Genomic DNA, 20,869 nt, shown 5'->3' with positions numbered 1-20,869 from the left:
TAACTGAAAACATAGCAATCATAACATTTCAATGGGCATTTCAGTTTTCTGAATGGAGAAGTAACCTAATGGCTAATGCAGCATACTTTGATCCTTAGGACCTAGGTTCAATTCCCGCTTCAGCTCCTTGTGACTCTAGGCAAGTCATCCATTTCCCCAAGTACAAACAAATACATGCATATACTATGTAAAGTAATTAGAATATAGTTGCTTAAATATTTTTTGCTTTTTCCACCATGGGATAGACTAGAGCTACGCGTTTTTTCACGTTGTAATGATGGATACATCAAATTGTTGAGGTATGGGATCTTATTATTTTCTGAAGTACCATTTTTTTTAAAGATGGAAACACCCGAGCTTTGTAGAATGTAGTATTTTAATCAGAACTTCAGTCAATGTTGTGAGTATCTTAAAGTTAAAACCTAGTGGTTGTTCCCTGAAAGTAGTGAAGCTAATCAAAGTCTCACTATCACTATGCTATATTCACTCAATCTAACCTTGCTATTAACACACACACACAACAAGCGTCGCTGCCATATCGCGTTGTTGTTTGCTTGAAGCTGCGCGTCACTGATAGGCCCGCGCGCACGTTCGCGTTGGCTGGAGACCGGGGCTCCTCACGGAACGTTCCTCTGCTCTGGGCCTTTAAGAAAATCGTGACGTCACAGAGTGGCCTGCTGGGAAGTGGGAAGGTTCGGGCCCGAGGCGGCCGCGACGATCGCAGAACAGGCCGAGGTGGTGTTGGCCGTAGCTTGGGATTCCGTATTATTGGCAGGTAAAGGAGTGATACAAGCTGAGTGGACTAGGAGATAGCAAAATGGGGGAGGGGGAATAGAGGGGCCCAGAGGGGTAGAGAACAGAAGGATTTGAGTCCTGGGAGAACGGAAAGGGTGGAAGTCCGGATTCGGTGAGTACTCTAATCTTAGGTGGGTAATCGGTGGGCGCAGAAGTTTCTAGAATCTTCCGAGCCTGCGCGACCTTCTTCATAAAGAAGGGGCTTCGGCTATAAGGTGGAGGTTAGATTAATTTGAGAACAGGAGACGGTACGAGGCTATCTAGCCCATTATATGGGTTGAAGCCAGTAGGCGGAGTCACAAGTACACCCAAAACAATAGCAAAATAAAGCAGTAATAAAAGATTATTAGAAATAATGGACTGCCTATGTATGGTCTATCTGTAAAATGGCAAAAGCTGTTTTGGATAGGCAGTGCCTTAAAAGGCGGAGGACAAAGTATATATATATATATATTTTTTTTTTTTTTGCTTGTTTGACTGCTTTTTAATTTATTTAAAAGCGTCCCATATGTAGATTTAAATATCATGAAATAAAAACTGAATATCACTAAAACAGCTTCAAAAATTATTGTAGCTAGTGGAAACAGCTCTAATACAGGCTGTATTTTGGGCTAATTTTTCTATTCTGGTCTGTACAGTAATACACTGCCAAGTTTCAGTGAGGATATCCTGTTTACTGATGAGTTCATCTTAACTGTTGTAATCTGCCTTGGGAAGCCTGGTGTTATAAAGGGATGCCCCTGCAGTGTTTGCAGTCCTTTTTTTCAGAAGCACTCTGTCAGCAGCATGCCAGCACCCTCTGCTATCTAAGGCGGTTTTTTGCCTCTTAGTTTTACTTGTCTTTGTAGCCCAGGCCTCACTAGCCTTTCCCTCCCAACTCTTTCAAACATATTTCTTTCCTTCCCTCTTACTCTGGCCCAACTCAGTCTGTGTCTTTCATTCTTATCCCCAGGAGGCTGCCCTGATACTCCCAGCTAACCAGCCACGGTGCAACTCAGACTTCCACTAGCCGTCTCTCCTCTCGTCTCATTGTCTGCTACTGCAAATACTGCTGTCGGAAACAGGGACTCTCTTCCTGTCTGTACCTGGTTCTCCATAAGGTTGGATCATACGGTGCATGATCTGCCTATTAGTCTCACAGTCTCAAAACTCATGTGAATCCTGGAAGCTTTAAACAACCAATAAATTAACTGTTTTTCTTCATAAGGTCTGCTTCTTTCTTCTGTTCCACATTGGATTTAGTAGACCGGTTGCTTTTTTATTTTCTTTCACCAGTCTTATACAGGAGCATCATCACCTCCTTTTTCCTAGTGGCCATTCCTCTCCCTATTTTCTCAAGCATCTTTCTTGCTTTCACATTGCCTTTTCTATCTCTTTGGCAACCTTAAGATCATCATGTAGGATCACCCCCAGGGACCGCTCCTCTTTCATGCACAAAAGTTCTTCGCCCTCTAAACTGTACCATTCTCTTGTTTTTTTTGCAGCCCAGTTGCATAACCCTGCATTTTTTTAGCATAAGCTGCCAAATTCCAGATTGTTTCTCTAGCTTCGCTAAGTCCTCATGTTATCCACACCATAAGGGGTGTCTACCCTGATTCAGATTTTGGTGTCATCCGCAAAGAGGCAAACCTTACCAGACAGCCCTTCAGTAATATTGCTTACAAAAATGCTCAGTACAGGGCTCCTCTTGCCTCCTGCATCTGGAATGGGGGTTGTGAACAGAGTGATCAGTTTGAGCCTGCTCTTTTCATCTGTCTTATTTTCAACATATCCAGGTATCTTGTACTGTGATCAAAGGCATAATGGCTTCTGGAGGTATGGAGGTGATCCAGTCTGCCGCTTCTGGTGGGCCTAATGATGCAGGTTTGGATGAACCAAAGAAGATGACAAGAGAGGATTGGAGGAAGAAAAAGGAACTTGAGGAACAAAGGAAGTTGGGTAATGCCCCAGCAGAAGTGGATGAAGAGGGGAAGTAAGTTCTTAAAGCACAGAATACATAAATGAAAGTATAATTATAGTGATTATAGGGATATTTTAACAAATCTAGTGGGTTTGGGAGTCTGAATTATAAATGTTTTGCAGTAGGAAAAGAATGCATTTTCAACAATTAACAATGTGAAGTGCTATATTTTGTCATGTGGAAGTGCAAGTATGTATCGCTAAAATTATACCATGAAACAATTCCTTGCCTTTGTCAGTCTTCATCATATACTGTACAAGGGGCTAGCCAAAGTATAATGTACCACTTACTAGTTTTCAGGTATATAAGAAGCAGAAAGCCTGTGAGGGAATTTGTGGGACCGTTAGATCATGAAGGAGCAAAAGGGGCACTCAGAGAGGCAAGGCCATAACAGAGAGAGTGAATGAATTCTTTGCTTTGGTCTTTACTGAAGAAGATGTAAGAGATCTACCTGTTCTGGAAATGGTTTTCAAGGGTGACGCTGCAGAAGAACTGAAAGAAATCTCGGTGAACCTGGAAAACATACTGAGCCAAATTGACAAGTTAGAATGATAAATCACCTGGACTGGAAGGCATACACCCCAGGGTACTGAAAGAACTCAAACTTGAAAATGCTGATGTGTTGTTAGTGATCGCTAACCTGTCGTTAAAATCGTCCACAGTACTTGAAGATTGGAGGGTGACCAATGTAACACCGATTTTTATAAAGGGTTCCAGTAGTGATATGGGAAATTTACAGACTGGTAAGCATGACTTCAGTGCCGGGGAAAATAGTGGAAACTATTATTATCTCTCTATATAAAACGCACCTCCAACGTTCTAATGAAGCCTCAAGCCGGAAACTTGAAGTGGCATAGATATCCGGTTTGCCCATGAGTGTCTGCCCCGCCCTCGCGTCACAACGTAATGACGTCAAGGGCGGAGCACTGACACTCGAGTGGCGAAACGGACAAGGCACAGGCGCGGAGGCGGAGCAACAAAAAAAAGAGCGTTCCGACAAAACCAGCGTCGTCAACAAAAGAAGAACCAGGATATCACCGTTTGACGGACCAAGCCAGCCACAACGTGCGAGGCAGGGAGGGAGGCAGGCAGGCAGCCTGAACGTCGGAGGGCGGGAGGGACACAGCTAGCCAGCCAGCCTCTCGAGTGGCGAAACGCACAAGGCACAGGCGGGGAGGCGGAGCAACAAACAAAAACAGAGCATCCCGACAAAAAGAGCATCGTGAACAAAAGAAGAAACAGGGTATCAGCGTTTCACGGAGCGAACCATGAACAACGTGGGAGGGAGGGAGGCAGGCAGCCAGGCAGCCTGAACATCGGAGGGTGGGAGGGAGGGAGACAGGTAACCAGCCAGCCAGCCAGCCTGAACGTGGGAGCCAGGGAGCCAGCCTGAACGACGGTGGGAGGGAGCCAGCCTGACCATGGGAGTGGGTGGGAGGGAGGGAGGGAACCTGAACGTGGGTAGGAGGGAGGGAGGAAGGAAGGAAGGGGGGGGCCACGACCATGACAGGCAGAGGTAGGGAAGGCCACAACCCTGAAGCTGGGAGGGGGGAGCGGAGGAAAAACTGGAGGGGGACGGGAAAGGGGGGAGGGAAGACAGGGGGGAGGGGGAAGGAGGCAGGGAGACGGAGGGGGGGCCCCTGCCACACACTCTGTCTTTCTCACACACACTCTCAGACAGTCACACAGACACACGCACTCGCACATTCACTCTGTCTCTTTCACACAGTCACTCTCACACACACTCTCTCAAACATACACATTCAGAGGCACACCTTGCTAGCGCCCGTTTCATTTGTGGCAGAAACGGGCCTTTTTTACTAGTAAAGAATACAATTACGGAAAACTTAGACAAACATGGTTTAATGGGACAGTCAGTAGGGATTCAGCCAAGAGAAGTCTTCCCTCACCAATTTGCTTCATTTCTTTGAAGGTGTGGATAAACATGTGGATCATGGTGAGCTGGTTGATGTAATGTATCTAGATTTTCTAAAAGGTTTTGACAGAGTTCCTCATGAGACTCCTGAGAAAGTTAAAAAGGCATTGAATAGGAGGCAGTGTCCTTCTGTGGATTAGGAATTGGTTATTGGACAGAAAAGAGAGGGTAGGGTTAAGTGGCCATTTTTCTCAATAGGGAGGGTGAATATTGGAATGCTGCAGGGATCTGTTCTGGGACCAGTGCTATTTAACATATTTGTAAATGATCTGGAAATCAGAACAGGTGATTAAATTGCAGATGACACAAAACTATTCAGAGTTGTTAAAACACACGCGAACTGTGAAATATTGCTGGAAGACCTTTAGAAACTGGGAAGACAGGGCATCCAAATGCAGATGAAATGTAATGTTGACAAATGCAATGTGATGCACATTGGGAAGAATAATCCGAATCATAGGTATCGCTCCATGGTATGACCTAACCTTGAATATTCTGTTCAATTCTGGTCGCCATATCTCAAAAAAGATACAGCGACATTAGAAAAGGTTCAAAGAAAAGCGACCAAAATGATAAAGGGGTGGAAATTCTCCTGTATGAGGAAAGGCTAAAGAGATTAAGGCTCTTCAGCTTGGAAAAGAGATGGCTGAGGAATGATATGAATGAGGTCTATTAAATGCTGAGTGGTGTAGAACTGGTAGAAGTGAAACATTTTTCACTCTTTCAAAAAGTACAAAGACCAGGGGACACTCAGTGAAATTACGTGAAAATACTTTGAAAACAAATAGGAGGCAATATTTTTCATTCAAAGAATAGTGAAGCTCAGGAACTCGCCGGAGGATGTGATAACAGTAGTTAGCATATCTGGGCATAAAAAAGGTTTGGACAAGTTCCTGGAGTAAAAGTCTGTAGTCTGCTATTGAAGTGGACATTCACTTTGCATGCATGGGCTTCGTCGGCATTGTCATGCAGAAATTGCTAGCACGATTTGGTAAGAAGCCTTATATGCAGTTGGAACATGTCAGTTCACCACATGAAAAATGGTACTTTGTTGCACTGATTTTTGGCAAGAATGCAAAATCAGGTTATCTCCTTACATTTTGGATCTGTTTTTATATTGAAATGGTGGCTGTCCGAATAAATGTCTCTCGTTCCTGTCCTTTTATAACTCTAAATTTCTAATGTCTGTCTTTGTTCTTTCTCGTGTAGAGACATCAATCCTCATATTCCACAGTACATTTCCTCAGTACCATGGTATATAGATCCTTCCAAAAGACCTACCTTAAAGCATCAGCGGCCTCAGGAAGAAAAGCAGAAAGAATTTACATCAATGGGTGAATGGTATAAGAGGGGAGTTAAAGAGGTAGGAAAACCATTTATCTTTTTCTATCAATTTAAGAGCTTGGATTACTGGAAAACACTGTAGCTGTCCTCTGATTTTTATATTGATACGCTGTGCGCCCTGTTTCTGCAATATTCTATAGTTAGCATTGGTGCTAGAGTAGTTGTATAAAAAAAGGAAAAAAACAGCAAAAACATACAAGCCTATATTCACATGTGCCTACTAGGCATATATGCCAAAGGCATGCCTTCTCAGCCCAGTACTCAGGCACACCTGATATCCACAATGAATATGCACGAGAGAGAATGGCATGCACTTCTTGGTTTGCAAATCTTCTCTGATAACCCTATGGGACAAGGTGTGTCCCAGAGACTGGGTTGAAAAGTCCTGGCCTAAGGGGATATAATACTGGGGATAGAACGTTTCTCTTCACCCCATTAAATCTTTCATATCCCTGTTGTCATCTGCATGGGTTCCTTTCTGCTCACTTCTGCCCACCACGCCCAGCTATGAATACCTGATAACTTATTTTCCTTTCTTTCACTTCCCTGATTTCATAATAGTGGTGGTGGCAACAGTATTGATGACAGGATGAGTGAACAGAGGGACCAAGCCAGCATGCATTCATAGTGCCCCCCTTCCTGGTAATGTCCTTGTGAGAAGTGAGGCCTGAGAGCATGGACTAATTTAGACCCTTCACTTAAACTGTTATTGGTACTCTTAATGTCACCAGAGCCTTAAGATCAGGCAGTGGTAGGAGAAATATGAAGTAATAGGGAGGTAGCTTTGGTGAAAGAGTAGCATAGTGGTTAGAGCAGCAGGCTGAGAACCAGGGAAGCTCATTTCAAATCCCACACTGCAGCTCTATTTGATTTTGGGCAAGTCACTTAAGCCTCAGTTGTTTCAGGTACAGGCTTAGATTGTGAGCCCTCCAGGAACATGGAAATACTGTAACTGAATGTAACATGCCTTGAGCTACAACTGAAAAAGGTGTGAGCGAGATATATATATATAAAATTAGAAGTGGGAATATATTAGGTAAACATACATTGCTGTCTGTTTGCCTTATGGGTTTTATTTTCCCCCACATCTTTCCAGTAGTAGTTACATTTAGATGCAGTAGGCATTATTCCCTGTCCCTTGGATGCTTACAGTCTGTTTTTCTACCTGAGGTGATGAAGGGTTAAGTGAGTTACCCAGGATCACAAGGAATAGCAGTGGGATTTGAACCCTGATTTCTCTGGTTCGCATCCTGTTGCTCGAACCACTAGGCTACTCCTTCATGTTAGAAAAATGTCAAATATTTTTTCAGTGAGGTGATTTGTCATTTGATTGAATACAGACAGGAGTTATTCACCATTGTCATTGTATTTAATTTTACGTCCTGTCCTCTGTTATTACATAAAAGTTCTTTCACTGCAGATCTTGGTCATTGCTTCCAAGAGGCCAGTTTAAGAATCGAGCAAAAAAGTGCAAGAAACTTGCTACTCAGTTTGCTTACATGCTTTTTTACAAGCTTATATAGTCCATCTTTTAGCCAAAGAGTTGATTTTTGCTTGTGTGCTACTGTATTACAGCGTATTAACACAGTTAGTAAATAAGTCATTTTCACTGCATTGTAAGATGTGTTAAAACCAGCTGTTAACATAACTAATCGTGGTTTAGTAAATTAGCCATTTTAGCTTTAATTTCATTCAGCTTCTGGAAGTGAAAAAAGTTATGCACACAAACATGACTGAAAGGGTATTAATGGGACTTTTACCCTTAAAGGTTAAGAGTCTAGCTAAGGTGTCATGTTGCCTTTTGCACATGGTTTTGGCATGTATGGATTTTTTTCTCTTGAAGTTGATCGCACAGTGGTTGTGTGTAGTATACACTGTGCAGAACTTTTAAGAAGAATTATAATGTTGCATCCATTATAATGTAATAGAGGGAAAACTGACCCTGCAAATGAAGAAGAAATGATAAAAAGACAGTATTCCTTTTTAAATTCCTGATGTCTCTTAATTTTTTCCCTAATTTTTATAGCTTACCTCCTCCCACCAGGGCCTGCCAAAGTTCCCAGATCACCAGGTGGTGAAAGGAAGTCTTGTAGATGATCACTTGCCACTGCTTTATGACCAGCAGGGGATACTATAGTAACTATTTTCCCTGCTCATGGTCAGCACTCTTAGGCCCCATAGTCAGCAAACAGATAAGTCTGCCTCATTCCATTCCTTTTATTTGTAAGGATGAGCGAGTTTTTTTTTTCTTAATAAGCTTATCTTTAATATTTAGGGTTCTATTGGAACTAAATTTCGTCCAGGAGCTTGTGAAAATTGTGGTTCCATGACACACAAAAAGAAAGACTGCCTTGAGGTAAGCTAGGTATATCTGTCTGATTTATGTATTCATTGTTAATCTGCTTTGTTAGAAACCAGCTATTAAATAATACATATTATTGTTTTAATTTCATTTTTCTTTTGTTCACTACCGCTGTATGCCAGCATTGTTTTTGTGTCGAGTGCCTTCTGCACCAGGGTCCAATTCAGATAGAGGATCCTTACTTCTTTGGTCTTACAGCCTAGTTCTTGAGCGGTCACGCTTGACGAAAAAGGGCTATTCGAATGAGGTAATTGCTACCTTATTGCAGGCTTGGAAGAGATCTATTTCAACGGCCCATGCCCGGGTATGGCGTCTGTTTGTGGCGTGGTGTGAGGATCACGCTTGATCTCTGTTTAAGGCGTCTGTGGCTTATCTCTTGGCCTTTTTGCTGGATGGGTTGTAGAATGGGCTGGCTTATAATTTGCTGCGGGCACAGGTGGTGGCTCCGGCTTGTTTCTGGGGTTGATTATCAGGTTCTTCTCTGGCTGCTCACCTGGATGTGGATCTTTTTTTTATTTATTTATTTATTTATTTATTTTGTGGGGAGCGCTAGGGCTTTGTCCTTTGTTACGCTTGTCTTGCCTGACCTAGAACTTGAATTTGCTCCTTAAGGCTTTGCAATCAGCACCTTTTGAACACTTTCTTCTGACGAAGACCTCACCTTGAAGGAGGTATTTTTGGTGGCTGTGGCCTTGGTAAGGAGAGTCTCGGAATTGCAAGTGCTGTCTTGTCGCGATCCGTTCTTGCAGTTTTCTGAGAGTGCTGTCACTCTGTGGATGGTGCCTTGCTTTTTGCCGAAGATTGTCTCAGCGTTTCATATCAGCCCTTGTTTCTTCCTTTTTTTTTTTAGAAAAAGGACTACCCTGCAGAGTTTAGGACTAGGATGCCCGGCACATTCTGCTCCGATACCTGCAGATGTCCAGTAAGTTTTGACGGTCGGACCACTTGTTTGTTCTCCTCTCCGGTTCTCGGTGAGGTGGTGCCGCTTCTAAGGCTACTATTGCCCAGTGGATTAAAGACACTATTTCCTCTGCATATGTGTTGGCTAATCGGGTACCTCCGGTGGCATTGCAAGCTCACTCTACTAGGGCTCAGTCTGCTTCTTGAGCGGAGAAGTTGGTGCAGTCCCTGGATGAAATCTGTCGGGCGGCTACTTAGGTATCTCTACACTCTTTTTTTTCTTAGCATTATAGAATGGATGTGACCGCTAGGTCAGATGTAACTTTTGGAGCGGAGGTGTTAGGGGAAGGGGGGGGGGGGGCGCAACCGTTTCCTTCCCTAGTTAGGGATTGCTTTGGTACATCTCGCCAGTTACTGGATTCATCTGCTGTATGCGCTAAGGAAGGTAAAATTAGGTCTTACCTGATAATTTTCTTTCCATTAGCCGCAGCAGATGAATCCAGGATCCCTCTCTTCTTTTTCTGTCGCACAGCATGTCTGTGGGTTGTTCTGTTCCTGGACTGGTAAGTTGTTCGGAAGAATATTTGAGAAGAGGATAGTGTGCCCAATTGAACAGATGGTTGTTGTGGTTAAAGTTTTTTTTTTCTCGCGCCTGTTCTTGGTGCACTGTTGATGAAGAACAAGGAGGCTGAAGAAAACAGGAGATGGGGTGTTCCTGTCTAATCTATTATATGGGCTGGCCAGTAGGCGGAGCTTCCAAGCAGTAGGTGCAGCTTGACACAATTAAAGTTCACCCAAAACAATAGCATATGCTATTGAAAACAATACCAAAGATTATTAGAAATAAGGAACTACCTATTCGTGGTCCATCTGTTAAAAAAAGTCAAAAGCTGTTCCAGTTGATTAGGCAGTTCCTTAAAAGGTGGAGGACAAAAGATTTTTTGTGTTTTAATCATCTTTATTAAAAGCAAAACATGTTGGTTGATAAGCTTCTTACAGAAGAAGAAAAAACAGTGAACCAGCCAACATGACACAATATAAACTTTTACAGAGAACATAACCCGAGAACCCTTCCCCTCCCTCCCTTCCCTTTCTATAAGCCTACCTGCTGGTGTCCACCCACCAAAATAACACAACAGATGTACAGATCGGTAGGACCTAAAGCAGTACAAAACAAGTAAAGTCATAACACAGTTTATACCAAATTGTTTAACCACCCTTAGGTTTTGCCTTTGGATTTAACAAGCAGTATCATGTGCATGTAAGGTCAATATAAATGAATTTAAACAATCTATGTTTAAGGCATATGCCCTAAATATGTAATACTTGGTAGCAATAATGAAGCAGTGATGGAATATTCACATAGCAAGCAGCCAGCAGATTTATTTTCCACTGAAAATAATTGTTTGTACGAACTTGGGGGCTAATACTGTGCTGCTTGCTATTTTGTATTTTGGCACTGTGTTGTTTGCCTGCTTAATAAAATTGTACTTGCAAATATTTTTCTGTCGCAGCTTTAATTAACAAAAGCACATGATTTCCTATTGGATCATATTCATACCTGTGACCTGACAAAACTGGGAAGATAGTTCTGTTTGAGTAGCTTGTTAACACAGACTGCACTATTTCAAAACAAGAAACTCAAATGGAAACTGCTGGGCTAGTTGGATTGGAAACATAGCATTAAAAACATTTTTCACACTTCATACAAATTTCAATAACATCTGTTGAGGGATTAATAAGGCCACCTTTACTATTCTGTGTTATCAGTGAACACAGTTCACTGCCACTATCATCACTCAAAGCATTTATGCAAGGTTCACAATGTAGAGATGTTTGCAGCTTAAAAACAATAAATCCAGAAATATATGTAACTTTTTTTTTTTTCTGAACACATGGCCAGATGGTCAGGTCTTGGGATATAGGTGTAATCATGGTCTGGTATTACACTTTCAACAGGATCAATGAGACTATGTCTACTGGTTGAATTGTTAAGGACTGATGCTGAGGGTGTTACTTTGGCTATGTAATTGCTTGATAAAGTTAAAATGGGCACAATTTCCAGAGGCAAGCAATTACCTCGGTGAATATCTTGCAGATCATTATGCACAAGCATGTTTCTATAATCAGCAATGAACTGCCACCGAGATACCAAACTTTTCCAAAAAATAATTCCAAATGATCTTGGCTTACTTTAAAGGCAACAGGAATTTCATTTGATATTCAGGTTTACCAATCAGCAAGTCTAGAGCATCGGCAAACTGTCAATGCTGTTTTTCCTTAGCCATCATTATTTCCAGGATGCATCTATATTCATTATTTGATATCTCTTTTATAAATAGTAGTAATAAACAACATTAAGTGCCAGTGAGTGGTGCTGACAGCCTAGCCTACCAACAGTGCAGGGCTTCAGTGTTTCCCTGCCACAGAAAGAGCTTCAGAATGTTTGATGTGAGAATTATTTATATAGATAGCCATAGATCTCTTGTAATCTCAGACACTTCACTTCTTTGCATCTAGGGATCCTACATGTGCATTTGTGTAATAAACCACTGCATTCCAAAAACAAAAGGAGCAAGTTGTCACAAACCATCTTTCTCTTCTGATCTAGGCACAGGAAAAAAACATTTTAAGTGCCCCCAGGTTTCAACCTAATTTATGTTTAATGTGGGATATAAATGTCAATAAGTAAATAAGTAGGTAAAAACTCTAAATGTTGAGCACCTGATTCTGATATGTTTGTTTTACCAGGAGAAAAAAAAATGTCTGTATTAATACAACACGTACTAGGGAGTCCCTATAATTAGCCCCTCCAAATGACACTCAGATTACGATTTATAACAAATTACTACTCTACCTGTGAAAAGTTGTTATATTATTTATACTTCCTCTGTGTACAACCGTGTACACAGAGGAAGTGTACAAGCCGGCAAGTTTGAAAATATAAGTGAGATTAAATAAAAATGCTACCAACAATAAAGAACGTCAACGAAGATGCAGCAGCTCATAGGTTTGCTTGGTTTGTTTTCTGTGCACGGGGAATGGGAAAGCGTGACTAACCAAATTGATTTCAGCTTTTTTACATTATCCCGTCTCCTGCTTTCTTCACCCTGCTTGGTGAGGAAGGTTTTGGTTTCCTGTTTGTTCTTTCCTGCTTTGTGATGAGACATATACTGGCTACTGAAGGGGCTGGTCGTCCAGTATCACTCACTTCAGTTTAAGTTCTCTATCGCTGCTGGTTGGGCACAACCCACCAGTTCCTGGATTCATCTGCTGTGGCTAAAGGAAAGAAAATTATCAGGTAAGACCTAATTTTACCTATGAGTCTCGAAGGAGCACCATCAGAAAATATTTCATACTACTACTACTTAACATTTCTAGAGCGCTACTAGGGTTACGCAGCGCTGTACAAATTAACAAGTAAGGACGGTCCCTGCTCGGAAGAGCTTACAATCTAATGGACGAAATGTCAAGTTGGGGTAGATAAGTTTCCTGAGAAGTGGTGTAGTGATTAGGAGCCGAAGGCGACATTGAAGAGGTGGGCTTTGAGCATTGATTTGAAGATGGATAGGGAGGGGGCACGGCGTATGGGCTCAGGGAGTGTGTTCCAGGCATGGGGTGAGGCGAGATAGAAGGGACGGAGCCTTGAGTTGGAGGTGGTGGAGAAGGGTACTGAAAGGAGGTATTTGTCTTGAGAGCGGAGGTTACGGGTAGGGACGTAAGGGGAGATGAGGGTAGAGAGGTACGGAGGGGCCGCAGATCGAGTGCATTTGTAGGTGAGTAAGAGAAGCTTGAACTGTATGCGGTATCTGATTGGGAGCCAGTGAAGTGACTTGAGAAGAGGGGTGATATGAGTATATCGGTTAAGGCGGAAGATAAGACGTGCGGCAGAGTTCTGGATGGACTGAAGGGGGAGTAGATGGCTACGTGGGAGGCCGGTCAGGAGTAGGTTGCAGTAGTCAAGGCGAGAGGTAATGAGAGAGTGGATGATAGTTCGGGTGGTGTGCTCGGAGAGGAAGGGGCGAATTTTGCTGATGTTATAGAGGAAGAAGCGACAGGTCTTGGCTATCTGCTGGATGTGCGCAGAAAAGGAGAGGGAGGAGTCGAAGATGACACCGAGGTTGCGGGCAGATGAGACGGGGACGATGAGGGTGTTCTCAACTGAGATAGAGAGTGAAGGGAGAGGGGAAGTGGGTTTGGGTGGGAAGACAATAAGTTCAGTCTTAGACATATTCAGTTTCAGGTGGCGGTTGGACATCCAGGCAGCAATGTCGGATAAGCAGGCCGAGACTTTGGCCTGGGTATCCGCAGTGATTTCTGGTGTGGAGAGATAAAGCTGGGTGTCGTCGGCATAAAGATGATAGTGGAAACCATGAGAAGAAATCAGGGAGCCTAAGGAAGAGGTGTAGATCGAAAAAAGAAGGGGCCCAAGGACAGATCCCTGAGGAACTCCAACAGAGAGCGGGATAGGGGAGGAGGACGAACCATGAGAGTGTACTCTGAAGGTACGATGGGAGAGATAAGAGGAGAACCAGGAGAGGACAGAGCCCTGGAACCCAAGGGAGGACAGTGTGTCAAGAAGTAGGTTGTGATTGACAGTGTCAAAAGCGGCGGAGAGGAGGATGAGGATGGAGTAGTGACCTTTGGATTTGGCGAGGAATAGGTCATTGCAGACTTTAGATAGTGCCGTTTCTGTTGAGTGTAGGGGGCGAAAGCCGGATTGGAGCGGATCGAGGATGGCAGAGGAGAGAAAATCAATACAGCGGCTGTGAACGGTATCTTGGAGAGGAAGGGTAGGAGGGAAATGGGTCGGTAGTTGGAGGGACAGGTAGGGTCAAGTGATGGTTTTTTGAGGAGTGGAGTGACCACAGCATGCTTGAAGGTGTCCGGGACAGATGCAGTGGAGAGAGAGAGGTTAAGTATATGACAGATGGTGGGGGTGATGGTAGAAGTGATGGTGTTGAGTAGGTTAGTGGGGATGGGGTCAGAGGAACAAGTGGTGGCTTTCGAGGAGGAGAGGAGATGGGCGATTTCCTCTTCGGTAATAGCAGGAAAGGAGGAGAAGGAGGTCTGGGTAGGTTGGATGAGAGAGTGAGATATATGCTGAAGAGGAGGAGAGGGAGTAGTGGTGAATTCGAGGTTGATCTTCTGGACCTTGTCACGGAAGTAGTGGGCCAGAGATTGAGGAGAGAGTGAAGGGGGGGTGGGAGCAGAGGGCACTTTGAGGAGGGAGTTGAGGGTGGCGAATAGACGACGAGGGTTAGAGCTAAGGGAATTGGTCAATTGGATATAATAGTCCTGCTTAGCGAGGAATAGGGAGGATTGGAAGGAGGATAGCATGAATTTGAAGTGAATGAAGTCAGTAAGGGTGCGAGATTTCCTCCAGAGGCGTTCAGCCGAACGGGCGCAGGAGCGAAGGTATCGGGTGCACGGGGTCAGCCAGGGCTGGGGATTGGTACGTCTTGTGGGCCGGGAGGTGGACAGTGCAAGGGTGTCTAGAGCAGAGGAAAGAGTGGCATTGTAGGTGGAGACAGCTTTGTCAACGGATGTGGAGGACAAGATGGAAGGGAGGAGATCAGAGATAGTAGAGGATAAGGTGGAGGGGTCAACAGCCTGGAGATTTCTGGACGTAGTAGTTAGTGTTGGGCGAGAGTGAGGGGGAGGGTGCTGAAGTGTGAATGTGATAAGGTGGTGGTCGGAGAGAGGAAGAGGTGAGACGCGGAAAGTGGAGGGTGAGCAAGTAGAAGAGAGGACGAGATCAAGACAGTGGCCAGATTTGTGAGTAGGGGTGGTGGGGCTCAGTTGGAGGTTGAAGGAGGAGGTAAGAGTGAGGAACTGAGCAACATATGAATCGGAAGGGTTATCAGTGTGGATGTTGAAGTCACTGAGAATGAGGGATGGGGATGAGGGCTCAAGAAAGACGGAGAGCCAGGCATCGAAGTCGGGAAGGAAGGATGGGAGGGATTTATCAGGGGGGCGGTAGATAACTGCAACTCTGAGTGGCAGTGGGTGGAATAGACGGATGGAGTGAACTTCAAAGGATGAGAAGCTGTGAGACTGAGGTAGGTGGAGAGGTTGGAAGCTGCAGGCGGGCGAAAGTAGTAGTCCGACGCCGCCACCGCGGCCGGCTGGGCGGGGCGAATGGGAGAAAAGATATCCTCCGTGGCATAGGGCTGCGATTGAGGCAGAGTTGTCCGGGGTGAGCCAGGTTTCAGTTAGGGCGAGCAGATGAAGGGAATGGGAGATGAAGAGATCATGGGTGAAGGGAAGTTTGTTGCAGATTGAGTGGGCGTTCCACAGGGCACACGAGAAGGGGAGGGAGGAGGGGGGGAGGAGGGGAATAGGGATGAGATTGGAGATGTCGCGGGATCGTTTGCATAGATGAGATGAGGACGAGGACACGTGTGGGGGATCTGGGTTGGGATTGATGTCACCCGCGGATAGCAGGAGAAGGAGCAAGAGAGTGCGGAGAAGGGTGGGTGAGGAAGGGCGACGAAGGCGACGAAGACGGGATGCGCTTAGGAGGAAAGGGGAAGGGTTCATGGCAGGAAGGAGGTCTCGAAGGAGCACCATCAGAAAATATTTCATCATAGAAAGGGTGGTGTAGGCATGGACTGATCTTCAAGGGAAATGGAACAGACAAACAGTAAAAGTTCAGTGATCCCCTGGATAAGCATGTAGGATCCCTAGATGCAAAGAAGTGAAAAGTGTCTGAGATTACAAGAGATCTATGGCTATCTATATAAATAATTCTCACATCAAACATTCTGAAGCTCACTCTGTGGCAGGGAAACACTGAAGCCCTGCACTGTTGGTAGGCTAGGCTGTTTACACCACTCACTGTTACTCATGCATCACTCACTGTCACTCATAGACTCGCCCTCAGCCACGCTCCTTCCGCACATAATTCGCAACGGCAACGTTCTAATGAAGCTGCAACTTCCGAGGTGGCATAGTTCGGAATTTTTCCCCATGAGTGTCTGCCCCGCCCTCGCGTCACAACATGATGATGGTGAGGGCGGGGTTATGACACTCAGCGAATCGCATCACTCACCCCTACACCCCCCCCCACGTTGCCACCACTACCACCCTCCAAGCCCCCCCCCCAAGGTCGCTGCACCCACTACTCAACCCTCCATCACAGATCGCCGCCGCTCCCCCCCCCCCCCCCCCCCCGTCCGACGTCAGCTGTGTTAAAAAGGAAGCGGGGCACCGCAGGCAGGCCGCCCGCTCTCCCTCCGTACTGCTAGCGCCGGTTTCACAATCACATCACTGATGGAAGGGGGATCATCAGCTGACAGCCGCATAGTGCCTTAAAAGGTGGAGGAGCCCTCGCCGCCGCCCTCTCTCCCTCCATACTGCTAGCGCCGGTTTCACAATCACATCACTGATGGAAGGGGGGATCATCAGCTGACAGCCGCATAGTGCCTTCAAAGGTGGAGGAGCCCTCGCCGCAGTGCCACGTTCTCCTAGGGCCCACGCCCTCCCAGGTCCCCGCCCCCAGCCGTGCCAGCAGACCTTCAATAGACAGGAGTGCAAGTGAACCAATCAAGTCCACTGTAAGCAACGAAGCACGTTGGTTAATCTCTGTTTCCACTCCCCCACGCAGCCATCATTGCCATACACTCAAAACAAACAAGCAAACCTAGGAGCAGCTGCAAAACCTGTTTTAACTAGATAGACAGTACCAAAAAAAAGGGGGGGGGGGCGTAGAGAGAGGGGAATTGCTCAGTGCCTGGAGGGGGAGCCAGGGAAAGAGGGGAATTGTGGGTGGCTGGAGGGGGAGCAGGAGACAGAGGAGACTCGCTGGGCGGCCGGGGGGGGAGGGGGCAGGGGAGAGAAGAGCATCGCTAGGTGGATACAGGGAGGGGGGACCCTGGCACATACTCTCATTCTCACACACACACTCGCACCCAGTCTCACTCTCTCTCTGTCTCACACACACACACTCGCACATTCACTCTCTCTCACACAGTCACTCTCACACAAACTCTCTCAAACATACACACTCCGAGGAAAACCTTGCTAGCGCCCGTTTCCTTTAAAACAGAAATGGGCCTTCTTTACTAGTCCACTAATAATGGAACTAGACCTACTGGATCATACTGTGGTTAACTGCTGTGTTTCTGGTATCTCTGTTATTTTGGTTGCTTCTTCCTTTATCTGTCTGAACACTGCAAGGTCATGTTGCTTGTTTAGAGTTCCAGAGAGTAGGAAAGGAAAAATATGAGTCTGATTTTCCAGAATTCAGTTTTGTGCTCTTTATGGCTGGTATTCCAAAGACAGTGACGCTTTATTCTTTTTTTAAGAGGCCAAGGAAAGTTGGAGCAAAATTCACAGGTGCTAACATCGCCCCAGATGAATTTGCACAGCCACAACTGATGTTCGATTATGATGGGAAAAGAGATAGATGGAATGGCTACAACTCTGAAGAGCATATGAAGATTGTGGAAGAGTATGCCAAAGTTGACTTGGTATGTAAATGGTACTGTTTCGTTCTTGTTCCCTTGTTAAAAACAGTGGAGTAGCAAGACTATTCAGAACTGGTTCCTATGGTATTGCAGCAAGACATAAAGACATATTTTTGATGGGCTTCTTCCCAGTATAAAGGGGAAAATGGCCTATGTGGCTCTGACTGCGGTGTGCACCGAGATATTTTATTTTACTTTTTTTTAATTATTATTTCTGTGAGACATTGGTCTACCTGGTTGGTGACTTTATTTTTCATGTTTCCCAAGCAATGTCATTTTCTGTTTTAATGTTATCTCCTCTAAAGCTAGGGAAAGGAAAGTTTGTATGTTTATTCTGCTTTAATAGGTTTACATTCTACAGCTTTTGTAATGCAATAGGAAAAATTTAGCTTTTAGTTAAAATATTAAAACAATATGCTTGCTTGTAGGCTAAACGTACACTTAAAGCTCAGAAGCTGCAGGAAGAATTGGCATCTGGAAAACTAATGGAGCAAGTGGTAAGGAAACAATATGACTTTTATTTATTATCAGATTTGTTGCTTCATTGATTCCATGTGGCTAGTGCACATGCTTCTATTAATACATTTTTGCACTTTCATCTCAGCTCTTACATCTGATTAGAAGAGATCAGTAAAGGCATGGGTTGAGCAATTTAGTATTCTTGGAAGATATGTTTAGTACTAATTATGATACAAATGGGGCTGCCCTGATTAACTAGAAAGATCAGTTCTTGTTCACATCCTATGTGTTTGAACTGTGGTGATGCAAGCGTAAAATTTTAATCGCTATGTCAGTTTATGGTAGGATGGGTAATATAATGGTTAGCACAGTGGGCTAAGAACTAGGGAACTAGGTTCAATTCTTACTGTGGCTTCTTGTGACCCTGGGTAAGTTTCTTAACTGCTCATTGCTCCAGGTACAAAACTGAGATTGTGAGTCCACTAGGGACAGAGAAAGTAACACTGCAACGTTCCAGTGTGTCTACCTGTGTTCGTAACCATCTCCCGACATCACTCTCCCGCAGTAGAAGCCTGCTTGCCTGACATCAGGAGATGTTACTACTCGAAGCAGGGAGGCGGGAAGAGCACGAACAAAAGAACGACGAGAGGGCTGAGACGTTCATCTCGAGGACGCTTCTGTCAGTCTCTGACAGAAACTTACCGCGGGAGCAGCTTCAGCACCCGACCCTCAAAGGGTCTATTGAAAATTCACAGATACCAAACGTGCACAGTAAGCATGTAGAGAGAACATGGTGAACCCTTCCATAGCAGACCCAAATCCATTTTCTTAGGCAACTGCAAACAACCCGCCACTACCCCAAGCTAAAGCGGAGGATTTTCCTCGCCGAAAAATCGCAGCGCAGCTCACCCCTCTGTTCAAGCGAAACCCAAGACTAACAGCAACACGCCCTGAACCTGAAGGCTGTGCGCGGCCGGCACCAAGCTGTCAAGGGCTGCCTTACCCCGTTCCGCAGTCCACCACACAAGCCGGCAGCCTCCCTGCCATCATCATCGTGTTGTCCTGCCAGCAGAACACGACAAACGCACACAACGAGACTGTGGAAGGCGTTCCCCCCTTTCACAGCGACAGCGCTATCTTAACCATTCAAAGGCGGAACCGCAGCCTTGGTTGGGGGGGGGGGGGGGAGAAGAAAGAGGATTGGCTGCCGCAGCAGTATTACTGAAGCAGCCATGCTGTTGGACTACTGATTGAGCAGCTGCACAATCACCTCCTTTTGAGGTGATATAATCCAACCGTTCCATTAGCAGTTGACAGCTAGTGTAGGGTAATGCTCCGGACACTTGCTGTCATGGCAGGCCATTCCTCTGCTCTTCCACTGTCATACCCACTCACTGCCCCTACTTACATTAAACAACTAGTGTGGGAGTAAGGATTGATTAGGGGTTCTTAGATTGGGTAGGGGAGGGAGGAATTGGAGTATTGGATGTTATCTTTCTCCAGATGGCCTGGGGTTATAAGAGTCTAAACACCGGCCATCTTACAAATCTGACAAGGCAAAGGTTTCGGTAGAGAAGGAGGGAAGGGGTGGCTCTGAATATTTGATAAAATTGAATGGAAAGTGATGTGGTAGGGTGGAAAGTAAAGGGAGGGTTATTGCATACATAAAAAAAGGATCAAGTGTTACTGGGTTATTGCTGACAGACGTTCTTGGTTATCGTGCTTGCTTGCTATTATGTAACCACTTGATGTGTTTGTCTAGCATTGTTGTTTAGCTGTATGTTAGGTTTTCTTTGAGCCTGAATAAAAACCGTTAAACCTAAACAACTAGTGTGGCAGTTTTACTCCACTGGTTGGTTTTAATGTGTAGTTGGTGTTTGCGAAATAATATCTTTGGCATGGTAAAACTCATGCTAACTGTTTAATATAGCTTAGTAAAAGAGCCCCCTAAGTTCAGTGGAAAAAAAACAAATCTGAAATCTTTGCCCTGACACAGTACTCTTACAAACTTTGAGGGAATATAGAGGACATTACCGTTCTCCCTTAATGACAGGCAGTACCACCTTAAACTGCACATTCCCACCCAAGGTGGAAGTGACATGAGAATGGTGGAGTCGGGAGGGTGTGATCCAGGGATATAAACGTTCAGGACATAGCTAGGTTAAGGAAGCCAAGAGGGAAGAAGCAAAGCCCCACCATGTATGTATGAACTGCAACAGTGACAATCGGGCAATCGGGTTCAACTTGGGACCTTATAGACTTGCATCCTTGAACTAGCCGGAGGCCAGTCGGCAAATGTTATTTGCTAGAGACAGGACTGGTATCTCTGGGCACCCAGGCTAGAGACAGGCAGAATGCGCTGCCTTGCTGAGATATGGTGCCTGCTTTGGCTATGCAGGAGCAGGCCATGAGAAGAGGTTCCTAATTTCTCACCTCCTCTTGAGCCAGACAGGACCCCTACCTAGCATCTTTCTGTCCACTAGTGGATGGAGACAGAAAAAATAAATAGTTCCTAGTGGTTCGCCTCATAAAGGGTATTGTGCAGCCCAGAGCGTTCAGCGAATGGTGGATCATGCAGCTCCTTCTTGGTGCTTATCTGGTGGCCCCTATACTGGTGTTGGTGGATTTGGAGAAGGGGGGTT

At 45.0% G+C, this 20,869-nt stretch overlaps 1 protein-coding gene across 1 annotated transcript in view; it reads left to right on the top strand.

Annotated features, from left to right (window-relative positions):
* The first annotated feature begins 666 nt into the window (after window positions 1-666).
* SLU7 (SLU7 homolog, splicing factor) overlaps window positions 667-20,869 on the top strand; it is a 53,270-nt gene continuing 33,067 nt past the window's right edge. Inside the window, exons 1-6 of the mRNA XM_030211182.1 lie at window positions 667-775; window positions 2,571-2,767; window positions 5,901-6,054; window positions 8,311-8,391; window positions 17,607-17,771; window positions 18,197-18,265. Coding sequence (XP_030067042.1) covers window positions 2,598-2,767; window positions 5,901-6,054; window positions 8,311-8,391; window positions 17,607-17,771; window positions 18,197-18,265 — 639 coding nt within the window. The 5' untranslated portion in view covers window positions 667-775; window positions 2,571-2,597. The remainder of the gene's footprint in view (window positions 776-2,570; window positions 2,768-5,900; window positions 6,055-8,310; window positions 8,392-17,606; window positions 17,772-18,196; window positions 18,266-20,869) is intronic.

The sequence above is a fragment of the Microcaecilia unicolor genome, chromosome 8, assembly GCF_901765095.1.
Source record: "Microcaecilia unicolor chromosome 8, aMicUni1.1, whole genome shotgun sequence".
NCBI classification, from domain to species: domain Eukaryota; kingdom Metazoa; phylum Chordata; class Amphibia; order Gymnophiona; family Siphonopidae; genus Microcaecilia; species Microcaecilia unicolor.
Note: the sequence above shows the minus strand (reverse complement) of the source record. Positions and strands in the feature narration are given on the sequence as shown.